General features: G+C 35.2%; 4 protein-coding genes and 1 pseudogene across 5 annotated transcripts; 3 read left to right on the forward strand and 2 right to left on the reverse strand.

Annotated features, from left to right (window-relative positions):
* The first annotated feature begins 993 nt into the window (after nucleotides 1-993).
* Nucleotides 994-2,458, forward strand: LOC147539399 (uncharacterized). The gene is made up of 3 exons (XM_086641583.1): nucleotides 994-1,485; nucleotides 1,571-1,799; nucleotides 1,892-2,458. The coding sequence occupies exons 1-3, from the start codon at nucleotides 994-996 to the stop codon at nucleotides 2,344-2,346; spliced, it is 1,176 nt and encodes a 391-aa protein (XP_086497709.1). The 3' UTR covers nucleotides 2,347-2,458.
* A 70-nt stretch (nucleotides 2,459-2,528) lies between these two features.
* Nucleotides 2,529-3,505, forward strand: LOC147539400 (uncharacterized). Its single transcript, XM_086643116.1, has 3 exons — nucleotides 2,529-2,855; nucleotides 2,941-3,073; nucleotides 3,156-3,505. Exons 1-3 carry the CDS (start codon nucleotides 2,529-2,531, stop codon nucleotides 3,503-3,505), a joined length of 810 nt encoding a protein of 269 aa, XP_086499242.1.
* A 710-nt stretch (nucleotides 3,506-4,215) lies between these two features.
* LOC147539401 (uncharacterized) lies at nucleotides 4,216-8,508 on the forward strand. 2 transcript variants are annotated; one of them, XM_086639961.1, is made up of 6 exons: nucleotides 4,216-4,259; nucleotides 4,407-4,656; nucleotides 4,779-4,848; nucleotides 5,967-6,082; nucleotides 7,428-7,727; nucleotides 8,257-8,508. In XM_086639961.1, the coding sequence occupies exons 2-5, from the start codon at nucleotides 4,408-4,410 to the stop codon at nucleotides 7,698-7,700; spliced, it is 708 nt and encodes a 235-aa protein (XP_086496087.1). In that variant the 5' UTR covers nucleotides 4,216-4,259; nucleotide 4,407; the 3' UTR covers nucleotides 7,701-7,727; nucleotides 8,257-8,508. The 2 variants fall into 2 exon arrangements, with proteins under 2 accessions (XP_086496087.1, XP_086496088.1); XM_086639962.1 differs by having other exon boundaries at nucleotides 7,431-7,727.
* An 877-nt stretch (nucleotides 8,509-9,385) lies between these two features.
* Nucleotides 9,386-12,897, reverse strand: LOC147539402 (oleoyl-acyl carrier protein thioesterase 1, chloroplastic-like). The gene is made up of 7 exons (XM_086639960.1): nucleotides 12,162-12,897; nucleotides 11,726-11,859; nucleotides 11,517-11,630; nucleotides 10,898-10,993; nucleotides 10,422-10,509; nucleotides 10,266-10,334; nucleotides 9,386-9,913 (listed from the first exon to the last, which is right to left on the reverse strand). The coding sequence occupies exons 1-7, from the start codon at nucleotides 12,741-12,743 to the stop codon at nucleotides 9,641-9,643; spliced, it is 1,356 nt and encodes a 451-aa protein (XP_086496086.1). The 5' UTR covers nucleotides 12,744-12,897; the 3' UTR covers nucleotides 9,386-9,640.
* Nucleotides 12,898-13,338: 441 nt separating this feature from the next.
* LOC147539403 (transcription repressor OFP16-like) lies at nucleotides 13,339-14,080 on the reverse strand (annotated as a pseudogene).
* Between the last annotated feature and the right edge of the window lie 535 nt (nucleotides 14,081-14,615).

A 14,615-nucleotide genomic window follows, 5' to 3' on the forward strand; every position in this document is an offset into this window, starting at 1 on the left:
GAAAGGTTCAATCAAAGAACTGCTACTTTTCAAGTAACAACTTATAAAATAAATAACAACTCTGGTTCTTGATAACACAAATAGACATATAGAGAGAGTAATGAAATTATGAAAAATAACAACCTGGATTTTGTAATAATTGAACCTGTTCTTGAAGTTTTCAAGTTCTTTAGTTCTGTGTTCAATGAGGGCAACCAAAGCTTCTTCCTCTTGTTGATTCTTGTTATGATTATAAGAAGAAAGAATATAAATTTTGAGAAAGAGAATACAAGAAGGAAGAAACAAAAACAATAGTATTCAATTAATTTCTGTGTTTGTAAAGAGTTTCATAGTTTTTAGAGAGAGAGAGAATGTTGCAGAGAAAGATAGAGTTGTTTTGGCATTTGGAGGTCTGATTTCATATTCATATTAATATCATTTCTAAATTATTTTTGGAAAACTCAAATCTTTAGAGAGAACTAAAAAATCCATCATAGATAATCCCAAAAGTAAAAAAAAAAGAAAAGAATGATAACTAAAATGGCATCCACTGTTACATAATTATTGATGGGGAAGGTTTGAAATAAATTATGCAATAGTATAAATATAGTTTTTATTAATTACTATACTTTCTAAGATGGATTTTCTGTTTAACTTTCTTACTCACTGATCATTTGAATTTGTATTGCTTATGATGTATTGCTTATGAGTTCTCTATTCTACTTAGTATTGGATTATTTCATGGTGGTGGTAGTACTAATAATAGTTCAGAGTTCTTTGTGTCTCTTTTGTTGTTTAGGTTTTGATTTCATTCTTGTTTAGGTTTTAATTTTGTAAAGAGCAAATTTTGTATATGGCTTGTTTTAGTATTTAGGTCAACCAAATCACTTCTAAGATGAGTCTTACCTAGCATGGACCAACATATACAATTCATTTTCATATATCTTTATTTCATTATGTACTTCATTTCTTAATTTTTATAACTATTTGGTTTAGTTCGGTTAACGGTGTAAAATGCTTACGCGAAAGTTGCGCTTAAGGGTTGCGTGTATGATGATGATTATCATCATATATGCATACTGGAGTCATCGTCGTAGAAGAAATGCAAATCTCAATAGAATGCCTCATATTAATCGAGACCAAGAGAGAACAAGTGTCTTAAAGAGGATGTATTTAGAGAGTGACCGCTATTGTCATGAACAACTGCGAATGAAACGAGGTCCGTTTCAACGTCTGTGTGCTCGGTTGCGTGGTTATGGGTTAGTTGACAAACGCCATGTAAAGGTAGAAGAACAAGTAGCTATCTTTTTTAATATTGTTGGCCATGACCAACGTAACCGCAATTCAGTTCTTCAATTCATTCGATCAGGAGAAACTGTGAGTAGGTATTTCCACTTAGTTTTAACATCCGTACTTAGACTCTACAAAGATATTGTGAAACCAGCAACAATAACAAACTCTCCTACAGACGGAAGTCGTCGAAAATCTTGGCATGATAACTTCAAGGTTAGTTTCGAATATGAAATTAACTGATCTAGTTAAATTTTATTTACTTAATTAGTTTTAATTGACATTATGTGATATCATATAGGATGTTGTAGGTGCAATTGATGGTACACACATCAGAGCAAATGTTCCAATCAAGGACCAACCTAGATATCGAAATAGGAAGGGTTTCATTTCTCAAAATGTTCTTGTAGCGTGTGGATTTGATATGAAATTTCATTACGTACTTGCCGGATGGGAAGGGTCTGCTCATGATGGTCGTCTATTAAGATGTGCAGTCAGTCGTTCTGGACGAAAACTAACTGTTCCAATAGGTAGATAGTTTGATTTAGTTGTATATTAAATGAAAGATACTACTGAAGTTTTACGTTACTAATAATAATCATAATGAACCACGTCCATGTAGGCAAATATTATCTTGCTGATGCGGGATTGTCTCTTGTGCCTGGATTCCTCACACCATACCGTGGTACTAGATATCATCTTAAGGATCACGCTGGTCATCGTCCCCAAACACCCAAAGAGTTATTTAATTATTATCATTCATCATTGCGCAATGTTGTAGAAAGAACTATAGGGTTGTTGAAGAAAAGATTTGCATATTTGCGAAATTCTCCATTCCACGACATCGACACACAAGCTAAAATAGTAATAGCATGTTGTGCATTGCATAATTTCTTACGAGATGGAGATCCTGATGATATAAGTAGTGATGAAGAAGAAGAAGAAGAAGAAAATGGTGGTGAAGAAGACGAAGATCATGATGTGCAAGACGCAGAAATTAACATTGTTCCATCACAATTGTGGACAGCTAATAGGGATTCGATTGCAGAAGACATGTGGGCCGAGTATTCAAACTGATATTTATGTGTTTCGTACTTTCTAGCATGTTAAAGATTATGATTTTATTTTAGAGATGTTTCTTTTACTATTACTAAATTAAAATAGAATATTTGATATGTTTAGTTTTTAATATTAAACTGTTATTAGATTTAATCTGTCTAGTCAAAATTGATGACATTGTGAGTGTTTTTTCAATGAAGATGGCTTCTCAGTCTGATAACATGGACTCAACCAAAAAGACTAAGAGACCCACTGTAGTTTGGAGCAATCTAATGGACGACATTTTAGTGAATACTCTTTACGAGAGTATATTGGTCGGAAAAAGAAATGGAAATCAACAAGTAATAGATGAGATATTCAAGAAAGTTGGAGTTACCATTACTATTGAAAACATCAAAGCTCGAATGAAAACATTCAGAAAACATTACTTTACCGCGAGAGCTGCAATCAATTCTAGCGGTTTTGCGTTTAATACTGAGACTTTTCATATTGAGGCTGATGATGATTCATGGAATGCTTATGTAGCGGTAAGGTGTACTCAACTTGTTAATTTCCGTATACAGAATTTGTTAATAATAAGGTATATTAGTATTATTGACTTTTGTTTTGTAGGAGCACCCAAATGCAAAAGACTTGCGCACTAGGACTTTTCCGTATCAAGAAAAACTAGGATCGATTATTGGAACGGAACAAGCCACTGGCAGTCGACAAATTGAAGCTGATGATATTTCGACCGAGACACGTGGTTAGTGGTTAATGTCAACATTAACATCTAAAAGTTGTGTCATTTTTCCTAAAATTTTCATATTTACTTAATTTTGGTTTAGGTGAAAGTGCAAATGTAGAGCCAATCAATTTGGATGAAGATGATGGTCTTGGCTCTCCTACTTCTACTCAACGTGCCCGATCTGTAACACCAAAACGTAAACGGCGATCAGGATCAGATGATACAGGCGCATTGCTTGCAGATGCTGCAAATAAACTTGCAGAAGCATGTCAAACTCCTTCACTTAATGGAGTAGAAGATGCATTATTGGCCATTCCAAACTTGACAGATACCGAGTTTCAAGCTGCTTTGGTCCTGTTTTTGGATAACCCAGAACTTGCACCGCTATTCTTAGAACTTTCTGAGAGATTTCGAGGAACATGGCTAAGAGGAAAGTTGTCAAAAGAGTGATAAAGGGGTAAAAACTTTTGAATTTATTTTATTAAGTTTTTTGTTGCTTGGGGACATTCTTTGAAGTGAAGACATCTACTATGATGATATTTAATAAGTTAGTTCGATAAATTTTTTAATTAAGATAATGTAAGACAAGTATTTGAGTCATTTTTAAGCTTTTAAGAAAAATGTCTTTTTAGTTTAATGAAGTATTATGTTACCGATAATATTTTATAGAAAAATAATTTAGTAAATAAATATTTTTCTATATGCCAGACAAACAACGGAAACTAACAATATGAGAAAAATAACTTTATTTTCTTCGGTGACCCAAACAGTAGAAAATTTAGAAAATGTTTCAAGGAATCAAATTCTAGAAGAAAATGTTTCTCCGAGAAACACTTTCTCTTATTTTTTTCCTTTCCCTAACTTGGAATCAAACACACCCTTAGGTTTCTTTCATTATTGATTTAATTTAGACGGTTATCGTGCTTATCAAATCTTCATGATGTATCAATGCCTTATAACGACTAACGTAGTCGATTTCTCAAAAAATTAAAATAAAAAAGTAAAAGCTCTAAACACGCCTTATATGATTGCGTTCAGCGCCCCAAATACAATAAACGGCTATCGAACTTTGCATTTTGATGGAGCGCTAACAGAGTTAATCAAGGGCGCCTATAGAACCGCCCAAATATATAATCTATCAGTAAAAATAAAAAATCGAATATGAACCAAGAACACAAACTCAATCGTCTCAACTCTTTATTAGGTAATCATCTTTAAATTCAATCTTCTGTTTATTTTCGATTTTTCTTTGAATAACTTTTAGGGTTTCATTTTATCTCTTCTATGAAATTGTTCTCTAATTTAGGGTTGATTAAGTTTTAAAGTTTCAGAAAAAGTTCTGGTTTTTCAGTATGAATACTCAAGAATCAAGTAGACCTATGAAGGCTTATGTAAGAGATAATCGGAGGAGAAAGATAACCCTAGACCTAAACCTTAACCCTGCTGTTGAAAGTCGGGAAGCTGCTTTGAGTGGTAGCAGCCAGCAAGGAGGGCAGTATGTACAGCCACCGCCACCGCCACCACCTGCTACGATTGATCTTGAGGATCTTGAGGAAATTGATGACGAAGTTGTGATTACATCACCTAGGAGCTTTGCTGAAGTGTGTGAATTGTTAAATTCTTAACCTTTTTGTTGTTATATTGAATTTTTTTTGTATTTTTTCAGTGGCTGGCTTACAATTATCTTTTGGACTGATTTTTGTTAGTTGGTTCTTGTTGTTAGGCAAGAAGAAACAAGTCACGAAGAAACGAGGAAGTTACCATGCTTGATGAAGTTCCACCAGCTCGTCGAGGTAACTACTTTTTTTCTGTGCTCCACTGCGATGAGGTTACTATCTTAGGCAGTCAAACTCGGACTCAGTCAAATTCCTCTGGATGGGGTCGCGCTTGTAGGTAGCCCGAGTGCCCGACTCCTTCCAATATAGGAGCGAGTAGCTTTGACAAACTCCGCCTGAGTTTGAGCGCCATCGAGAGTTAAGGACAACACTTTTTGGACTGTAAATTTTGGAACAAATTATTACAATGATGTGTCGTTTGAGGCACAATTCGAGGTCAAATGGTTGAAAATAATTAGGATTACTATGTCGCGCCCACACTAAAATTATACAGTATGCTAAGGGTAGTTACTTTGTGGTCCATATTTTGACCTTCAAATTCCTCCCCATACTGGTATGCAGCGTAACTGATTTGAAATTTCAGATATTACATGGAATTTAGTTGAATGGATAGTTATCCGGGTTTTTTTACCTCACCCGCTCAACACTAATTGGTAATTGCGTTTACCCCCTTCAGTAATTGGTAATTGAGTTTAACTCTTTTTAATTACCATTGTCGGCAAAATACTAGGGTCATGTTTGGCTAAAGGAATTGGAATCATAAACTAAACAATGTATGGACAAAATAAGTCCTTACAAATCATATTCTGACTAAAACCAACACCAAAATGAGGTGTTACAATTACTAAAATCACATAACCCAATCATTATTCTTGGTAGTCATATTCTTTTTCCACACGTCAAACATTGTCTTAGTGTTCTTAGCAAAAATAGTAAATCCAAGGGGGTTAACTCAATTACCAATTACTGAGGGGTAAACTCAAAAGACCCTAATTATTTATACATCTTATCAACTCAATTTTATGTCCTTTAATATGTTATGCTGATGGTTCTTAACTAATATGTATTTGTTATTGCTCAAAAGTTCATAGATGCAAAATATTATTGATATCCGTACCAGTACGAAGTGTCAACCACAGTGAGTGGAGATAGGTCACGGGGGATCAACCGTGCTTATATTTTCATATCTTAGTTATAGGTCCTTCATTTTCTTATTTCTGTATTCTTCTTTTAGATAAACCATTATTTAGGGGCTTGTTTGATAATGTTTTTCTTCTCCATGTGAATAATTGTAGAGGAAGCAAGAACTAGATCGACTCTCAATACGTACAACATGCGCAGAAGACCTCGACTGAATCTGACAATTATCGATGGTGATTGCATAAATCTAGAAGCCAGAAGCAGTGCCAAGGTAAGATTGCTAATATTTGACAAATATTTACCACTGTTTTTCGGAAATTATCTCCTTCTCGGTCAAACTTTTTTTTTTATTTTTTTTATCATAATTTAATTTCTTTGAATTTTCGTTTCTTCTCTTCTTAATCTGTAGGTTCATTGTTCTTTATAAAAATGTCGCATTTTTCATTGCAAAATCCTTCTTAACATCTTGCATATTTCGTGTAATAGTTGCATTTATGTCTCCATTATTGTCTTCAGAATATTGAATATTATTGCTCTGTTTGTTTTTAATTTAATTGTCTCCTTTAAACATATTCATTCGGTTGGAGGTCTTCAGAATGACCTTTTATTATTTGAACTGTAATATTTGTTAGTTCAATCTGGTGGGAACTGTGGTTTCTGTAATTTGAAAGATCATCATATGAATGTAATCACTGTAAATGCCTTCTCCAAACCGAATTGTTGGTTATCTTAGATACCCATAAATTTTTTCTTGTACGAAAGAGTTTACTGTTTTAAACGAGGTTTACTGTTTTTAATCATCCGTTTAGGAGTTTTACGTAAGCGTCTTCTTAAGATGTTACTGATGTATATCAGTACGAGTTTTTTTTGTTTTAGTAGTTTTCAAGATGTCGGGTTGTGTAGATTAACTAAGTAATAAACTTACACTAGAGGGCAGCCATGTAAATAGCATGTTATTCCTGGACAGTTGATATGATGTAATATTTGTTTATTCCAATTTCCAGTTGTCTTGGGTTACTTTCCCTTGTAACTCTATCGACGGTCTCATTCTATCAGGTCACTTGTGAAATATCTAAGAGTGTATATGCAGTTTCACCCCTCTGTACGTAAATTAAGGGTTCATGTTCATCTAACACTGCTTATTAGCAACAAATAGTTCAGTTGTTATAGCTTCACCCTCATGTTAGGTTCTTTGTTCTGTTTTACTCGCATGCTCTCAATCGTGAAATCTTGGGCTATTTTGGTACTTCTGTCTTATCATGGTTTCTGTCACCTCAAAAGTCGTTGAATTGTGGCTCAAGTCATTTGCCTGATGTATTAAATTCTTTTTTTTTCTGATAAACGCTCCTTTCTGTCTTTCCTCTATTAAACATGATTGCAAAGAACTAGCTCGAGTATTTTGGATTTCATATTTATTCATCTTACTTTTGGGTTTTTATTTTTTAATTTATAGTTTCTCCTGGGACAATGTCGGAATTTCGTAAATTTTCAGGTTTTTTTGGTACCATGATCAGTATAAACTAATATCCATACTCTGCATTCATAAAACTGTGAGAGTGAAAAGGTGATTAGAATTCATGACAAAAGCCTAACTTTATGATCAACGTATTTGGCAGAAGAAAAATGCAGCGAAACCTCCAATCCAAATTGAACCATCAGCAGCAGCAGCAGCAGCAGCAGCACCACCACCACCACCGAGGGAGCCTACCTTTACTTGTCCAGTTTGCATGGGCACACTTGTGGAGGAAGTGTCTACAAAATGTGGACACATCTTCTGTAAGAAATGCATTAAAGCTTCGCTAACAGCACAGAATAAATGCCCTACATGTAGACGAAAACTCACAATGAAAGACACCTTTAGAATCTACCTTCCGGCCACCGCCAACTGAGCTGAGTCCTACCCATCACCCAAATATGTGAGTTTCATCATTTTATTTCTTTATTTGGAAGGCTAATAGACATTTTGTTGAGTCTTCACTTCATTTTCTCAAGCACCTCACTTATATTTGCCATCTTGTTTACTCCAAAGTATGTGGTTCACTATGAGATAATCGTATTTGTGCTTTTGTAATAACGATTTTATCAAAGGGTGAATCGTTTACAAAAAAATACGAATTGCTCTAAAACCTTTAACCCATCAAATTGTTTTGTGAAACTATTCCTTTGACATTCAAAATTTCCAACGGATATAAGCAATTGTGTTCTTTTGGACACAGTCTACCAAAGATTATCCCATCCATTTTTTCCACAAAAGCCCAATAAATAAAAAGGACACATAGAATGGAGAGTTAATGCGAAGATAGGATTGATTTCACAAACAACCTCCAGCATTATTAATTATCTTCTGAATGATTCGACTTCTGTGTGTCTGTATTCTGTAATCTGTAAGATTGTTGGTCCTAGTATACACACTTAAATTTGGAGTTGGTTTCGCCATTTTTGCAGGTAACTTCTTCAACTTATGCATGGGTATATAGCTGATAATTTAGAAAGCAACAGCTTTAGAGCATTCTTGATAGGAAGAGTGCAGGAAAGCATCCTGAAGATTTATACTTTCCTTTGTTGAGAAGGAACATTTTATATTAGCATTTGTATGTTTTTGTGATGTTACAAGGCATTAGTATTGATTTGAGATTGTTTTGGAATCGTGCTGTATTTTGGGAATCAGCTTTGATATAAATCAAATTCTAAAGACTATGGTAGTGTTAAGTTACGATTTAAAATTTGACTCCACTTCTCATCTGATTCAACTGTTTCTCTTTGACTTGTGGAGTTTGGTTCGTCGGAATGGCGAATTCAAGTTGACAAGTCAGACTCAGGCAACCCGCAAGGTGCACGCACCAGCTAATTATCGTTCAAGCTGGACGAAACCTAAACCCAAGGACGGAAATGAAGTTAAATGGCAACAGCATCGACTTTTCTTGGTGGAGAATAATAAATACAGTTGTTATTGGGTACAACTAGTGCTCAATTGGTCTATCTTTTTTCTAGATATGCCAAACTCCAAATTACTAGTGATTTTACTGTACCAGATTCACTGTACCAGATTTTGGAGTTCTTTTCTTGAATTGTTGAGCGTGCCTCGAACCCTTGACATCTAAGGTGGAAGACTATACCTCTTACAACTCCAACCAAGGGTTGTTGGCTCAGATTTTGGAGTTGCTTCAGCTTTGGATGGTAATGGAGGAGGATGAGGTGGGCGAAGAATGGAAGAGGAATTTTTCTGTTACAGAACAACTGAAGAGATAATTGTTGAAGATGATGAGGACAAACAGAGGAAAAATGGAATTTGAAAGTTAAAATACAATTATGAGAAGGGACTTTTTTAATCTTCTCACCTTGACTAACCTGTCAGATATCTAAATTTGTTTTGCCTCAGTCCAACTTATTTCGTTCAGACTTCAGAGGCACAATAATACTATTTCAAACAATGGGTGTTTAGTTCAGACTCATTCTCTGTCAGACTCAGATGGGCCTAAAGTCACATGAACAAGTAATTTACACGAGACAGACGCACAAATCATATAAGAATCCGAACATTTTGAAATCTGATATGAGCCTATTCAGATCTCAATTTAAAAAAAATATACTGCCAAACTCAAATAAGTAACTACAAAAGTGTAAGTTAATGACACAAATGTCTGAGATACGGTTCATGAAGCTTAAAGATCAAACTCAATACACAACTAAAAAGAAGTCCAAAAGCTTATAAACAAACAACCCATTGCTCCTGATCACATACTTAGGTCACTATTAAAAGATAAACAAAACTTACAAACCACAAGAAAGAGATAAAAAAGAAATAGAAGAGACCGACTTGCCTTACTTTTTATCTTGCAGATTTCCTTCTCCACTCGGTTCTTCCACGATTTAATTCAAGACCATCGTTCGATAATCTCAAGAAATGCAGAAACTGACAGCACTCGAGACGATTTTTACTGCTAAAGGCAGACCCATTTGTTTGATGCCCTGGATCATTTTCTTCACCTTCAAGTTCTGGACTAGTTAGGGAATCGACAATGCTGTCATGTTGACATTCTCGTCGATAATCTAGTGTGATCTTCTGTAACTCATGAGTGTCGATAGTTTCTTGAGGAATGCTCTGGCAAAAAGAGGTTATATAAACTTTGCTGTTTAAAACAAAAACAACCCCTATTCTAACAAGATCTTTTGAACCCTTACTTCAGCATAAGGAAACTACATAATATGCAAAAGTTCACAATACTCGAAAATTTGATAATGCAGTTAAACAAAGTGGTTCAAATCATGATATTGTGTTTGTTCCGAAAGAGACTATCTCGTTACGGGACGGATTCCAAGTCCATAAATGTGCTTAAAGTTCCTAATGTTTTGCTTTTGCTTACAGTCATCCATGAGTTTGAAATGGTGACAATAAGATTTTTCTTTATATAGAGCAAGAAATAAATTACCAATGACTAGAAATTTCAACGTACCTCAAGCACCCATCCGATATAGGTGACATTGTTTACATGTTGATTCATATCGAAATCAGCTCTTCTAGGCTGTTAAACAAGAAAACATAAAATTAAACATGAAAGAGGATCTATGGAGTTTAATAAAATTGAGAAAAAAAAATCAAATAAACTTACCATAAGACCTAATTTGGAATATTGTGAAGGATCTTCAAGCTTAGGTACTTTCTTAAGGCTGCTGTTACCTTCCTCAGGAAATGCTAATCTGAATAAGGTAAACATATCGGTAATTCTTTATCAAACAATAAATAAATTTGTATGGGTTAGAGTAACAGTATATTGTTGCAGTTTGTAGGAAAAGTTAACCGAAGAACAGAACAAATAGTAAATACCATCACTCCAATTGAAGTTATAATGATATTGGATCTTTATTTCTAACACGTTATATACGGAAAGAACCAGTAAGAAATACTTCAAGGCATATAGAAACAAGAATGGACAAATATTTATCTAGAGAAGTTACTCATGAGTTAGAAAGGACAAGAAAGAAAAAGAGTCGGGCATGTCTTCACATCTACCACATAACGTAATTAAATATCCGTGAACCAGGAAAATGAAGAAAAGGTCGTTGCCCATATGCTAAACAAGCTTACCGAGGTGATCGAGGACAGAAAATCAAATACTCATCACGAACATCATCATTGACCTTTTGAAGTCTTCTTGTGTCCTGGTTCATCATTACCCACTTGCTGCAACCAAAAAAAATGGAACCTTACTTGAGAAGAAGATTACAAGAACTACTAATTTAGATCACTTCGATAAATGTGTGGGGAAATAGTCCGTCCCCCACATCGATAACTGCATACTGAAGAAAAAATCCTAAACACAATAAGTACTCTATTCGGTCAACAGAAGGGATCTCCAAGGCACCAAATGAATCGATTGGGTACTTTTGTTGATAATCTGAGTGGAAATGGGAAAGCTTTGAAGTATAATTTAAGCCTTCATAGTAGAAAACAGAACTTATCAAGACGAAAAGATGACATCTACCTACATAAATACTGGTCGGTATGGTTTTATTCGTTTCTTATAACAAAGTTGTTCCACCAAACGCAGAACCTAGTATGCCTAATACATAAAAGATTTGATTTTATAGAACATGATATGCTTGCTTTACTGATCTCAGAAACAAGTCAATATCCCATCTCTCTGATCTGATCTAAGAAACAAGACAGCAAGAAAGTAAAAGAGGAGATTTTACTTGGAAATTACCTCGTTGCTCTCCCAATAACAACACCAGTAGCAAAATCCTTCAGAATCCAATCGCGTCTTGTACCAATTCTTCCTTCACCTTGACACCATGTTTCAATCTCTACCACATCACCCCTATCCAGCCACATTTTGATACAAACAAATCTTTCAATAACCCTAGAAATCTAAAATCAGCATAATTAGAATAAAGAAAACAAGGTAAAACTCACCAAGCTGGGTACTTGTAAATCTCGATGTGCATTCGAGATGTCACCCATATAAGATTCAATTTTCTCATGGTGGGAGTTGTTGCAAATCCATCTGAAGAAAATCCAACACTCTGAGCATGATTGCATGCAACTTCCTACATCAAACAGATCCCCCAAAGCATTCATATAATCAAATATTGCATCAAACAAACAGATATCTAAAGGATCAATTGTTTATTTCACTTAAATTCTATTACAATTAGCTTGAAATGAACATCTACCTCAAAATTTTCAAATTACAGAATTTGAAGAAAACAAAAACTACCCACAATTAATTGTATGTTTTAAAACAAAACCCAAGATTTAGATTTTAAATTTAACTTAAATTTAATCAGACCCAAGATCGAATTAATTCTGTATTTAACTAAAACCCCACAAAATCATTAATGGAAGTTACCTGCAAGATATTGGCCATTGTTTCAACAGTAGCAGTCTTATTAATCCCAACCTCATAACATCTCACTATGAAATTCTCTTTATAAGACAACCCATCTTCAGTTAAGCTACCAAGTCGAAGTCTATCAGCCAAACTTACAGAAGTACCATTTCCATTGTTCTTCAAAATTCCAGCAGAACCCACAAGACCTTCAGAGAGGACTAGATCAGAAGATGCACCTCGTGAAGAACAGGAGATCAGAGATAATCTTGGATTAGTAAGAGGGGTTTTGGATGATGTGGGTATGAATTTGTTATGAATTAGGGTTTTTACAAGATCTGCATTACATACTCCTTTCATCAACATCTTTACTATAGTTTTTTTGTGCTTCTTCCTTCTCTTCAACCCAAACCCAAATTGGATCTCTATCTCTCTTTCAATCTCTCTGTCGATGAGAACGAAGACAAATAAGGTAGAAATGTAACTGCCACTAGTTTGGGAGTCTGACTGCCTAGTGTTGTTCTCACTTTCTCTCTCTTGTCTTTTACTCCTAAAAAAGGGTTTTGTTTTCGTCTTTCCTTCTTTTCCCACCAACTGTTGCATGGGTGATCTATCTTTGAAATGACTTTTGCCACAAAGGGAAAAAAAAAACTTTGAAATGAATTGATAATTGGCCCAATTTTCTCTTCAAAATGCTTTACTAAATTTAGGTGTAGTGCCCACATCACTTGGTCTTAACTTTTTGGTGGGTCGAGGCGAGTAAAAGAATGTCGCCATATTATAGATAAGTATTTGAGGTATGTACTGCTAGTCTTATGGTGATGGTTCGAATTTGGGTATTATGGGTGCTTCTAAAGGCGCCTGACCAAAAGACTGTTAGCATCCATCTCTGTTAGCACCAGGCCCAACCGCTTATTTCTCTATTAGCACCGTCCAATTATGTAGGCACCGGTCAAGTGGAGTTAACTCTAACCCCTCCATCTAATTCTCGCAAAATTCAATCACAATAATGCCCTAAGACATACTAGACGGACTGGACCAGTCCGTCCGTTTCCATTATTACTTTTCACATGCTCATGGATTGGCTAATTCGTTTATCTGTTTCTCATCCTCTTTTTCTCTCTCTAAAAATCAATCTCTTTATACAGAGAGAAAAACTCAAATCAAGTGAAAATCAGAAGGAAGAATCGATAATTAACTATGTCTTTTCTGTTGCAGTTGACATAAGACTAACAAGGAGATGGGCGAAAGCTCTAATTATGAATTTGTGAGTGTTTTTAAGGTTAAGGGTAAGATAGCAAGAGAGTAATTCGTGTAAATAGTCCCAATCTTCTTTTACATCAACCATTAAATCTCTAGCTTCAACCATTTCTTGCATTGATAGTCGGAAATCCATGTAAGGATCAGACGAGTAAGTCGGAAATGGAACAACAATTTTGCGGCCGATTAATGTGTCAGATTGAGGTGGTGGGGATTCATGTATTGATGATTCTACAATGAAATTTGTACGGCCAGGCGATGAGAAGAAGAAACGTTGAGAGGCGAAGACGGTGGTTAGGTCCGGTGGTGTTGGTTTAGTGGCGTCGGAATCTGAGGAGGAGAAATAATCACTTGAGTAACTGATTATTGACTTTGAAGTTGAAGAATCAGGGTAAGATCATAAATAGAATTGAAGTTTTTCATCATCAAAATTGATGATGATGAAGAGGTGGTGGTTGCGGGGGTGGCGGATGGTAAGGGGTGACGGACTGACGGTTGTGATTTTTGCTGTCGAGTGGGATGGGTCAGTCAGTGTCAAATGAAGATGTTCGTTGGAGTTTAGTGAAGCAATGCTGGAGACTTTTTGTTAGCATTTTAGAGAGAGAAAGTGGAGAACGATCTGAGCTCTAGGGAGAGAGAGAAAGATGGATAGAGGAAGGTGTATTTATGTTGAGGAGAGTTAGAACAGAGAAGAAAGGTAATGCAAATGGAACCCCAAAATGAAATAGAGTAATAGATGGTGACTTCACAAAAACAACAAATATGTTTTTACAAATGGAAGAGTATTGATGTAAATAAGTATTATTTTGGAAGAAGATAGAAGAAGCAAGCGAAGGTGAACGTCACCCACATTTAAACCCGGTGCTTATAGAACTCAGATCAATGGTCATTGACCCGAGTCAATAAAATTTCCGGATTCTAACAGCCTTTTGGCCCGGTGCCTTTAAAAGCACCCAATTATATATTGGTAAACATGTTAACTCGCTACCTTTCAACAATACAAAAATGTTAAGTCTCGCTACAAAAAAAGTGTTATTAGGGATACATTATTTTGCCTCCGTCTCTCATAAATTCACAATTCTTTTGGGATATCCTTAAGAAAATTTGGTAAGAACTCCCTGTAGATAGCAAAAAAGATTGTTCGAAATATAGTCCAATATAGTCCCACATTGTCCAATTGCTTAAACTTTTCTCTTGTACTACTCCTCATAATGA

This window comes from Eschscholzia californica, unplaced genomic scaffold (assembly GCF_041429995.1).
Source record: "Eschscholzia californica isolate CP2 unplaced genomic scaffold, dmEscCali1.0.p SCAF_5, whole genome shotgun sequence".
Taxonomy (NCBI): domain Eukaryota; kingdom Viridiplantae; phylum Streptophyta; class Magnoliopsida; order Ranunculales; family Papaveraceae; genus Eschscholzia; species Eschscholzia californica.

Coding starts and splice junctions, on each gene's coding strand:
- LOC147539399 (XM_086641583.1), top strand. CDS start 994: ATGCTTACGCGAAAGTTGCGCTTAAGGGTTGCGTGTATGATGATGATT. Junction 1,486..1,570: donor CTTGGCATGATAACTTCAAG/GTTAGTTTCGAA, acceptor GATATCATATAG/GATGTTGTAGGTGCAATTGA. Junction 1,800..1,891: donor AAAACTAACTGTTCCAATAG/GTAGATAGTTTG, acceptor ACGTCCATGTAG/GCAAATATTATCTTGCTGAT.
- LOC147539400 (XM_086643116.1), top strand. CDS start 2,529: ATGGCTTCTCAGTCTGATAACATGGACTCAACCAAAAAGACTAAGAGA. Junction 2,856..2,940: donor CATGGAATGCTTATGTAGCG/GTAAGGTGTACT, acceptor TTTGTTTTGTAG/GAGCACCCAAATGCAAAAGA. Junction 3,074..3,155: donor TATTTCGACCGAGACACGTG/GTTAGTGGTTAA, acceptor ATTTTGGTTTAG/GTGAAAGTGCAAATGTAGAG.
- LOC147539401 (XM_086639961.1), top strand. CDS start 4,408: ATGAATACTCAAGAATCAAGTAGACCTATGAAGGCTTATGTAAGAGAT. Junction 4,657..4,778: donor CACCTAGGAGCTTTGCTGAA/GTGTGTGAATTG, acceptor TCTTGTTGTTAG/GCAAGAAGAAACAAGTCACG. Junction 6,083..7,427: donor AAGCCAGAAGCAGTGCCAAG/GTAAGATTGCTA, acceptor CGTATTTGGCAG/AAGAAAAATGCAGCGAAACC.
- LOC147539402 (XM_086639960.1), bottom strand. CDS start 12,743: ATGCAACAGTTGGTGGGAAAAGAAGGAAAGACGAAAACAAAACCCTTT. Junction 11,860..12,161: donor CAATGGCCAATATCTTGCAG/GTAACTTCCATT, acceptor TGTTTGATGTAG/GAAGTTGCATGCAATCATGC. Junction 9,914..10,265: donor ATATCGGATGGGTGCTTGAG/GTACGTTGAAAT, acceptor TCTTTTTGCCAG/AGCATTCCTCAAGAAACTAT.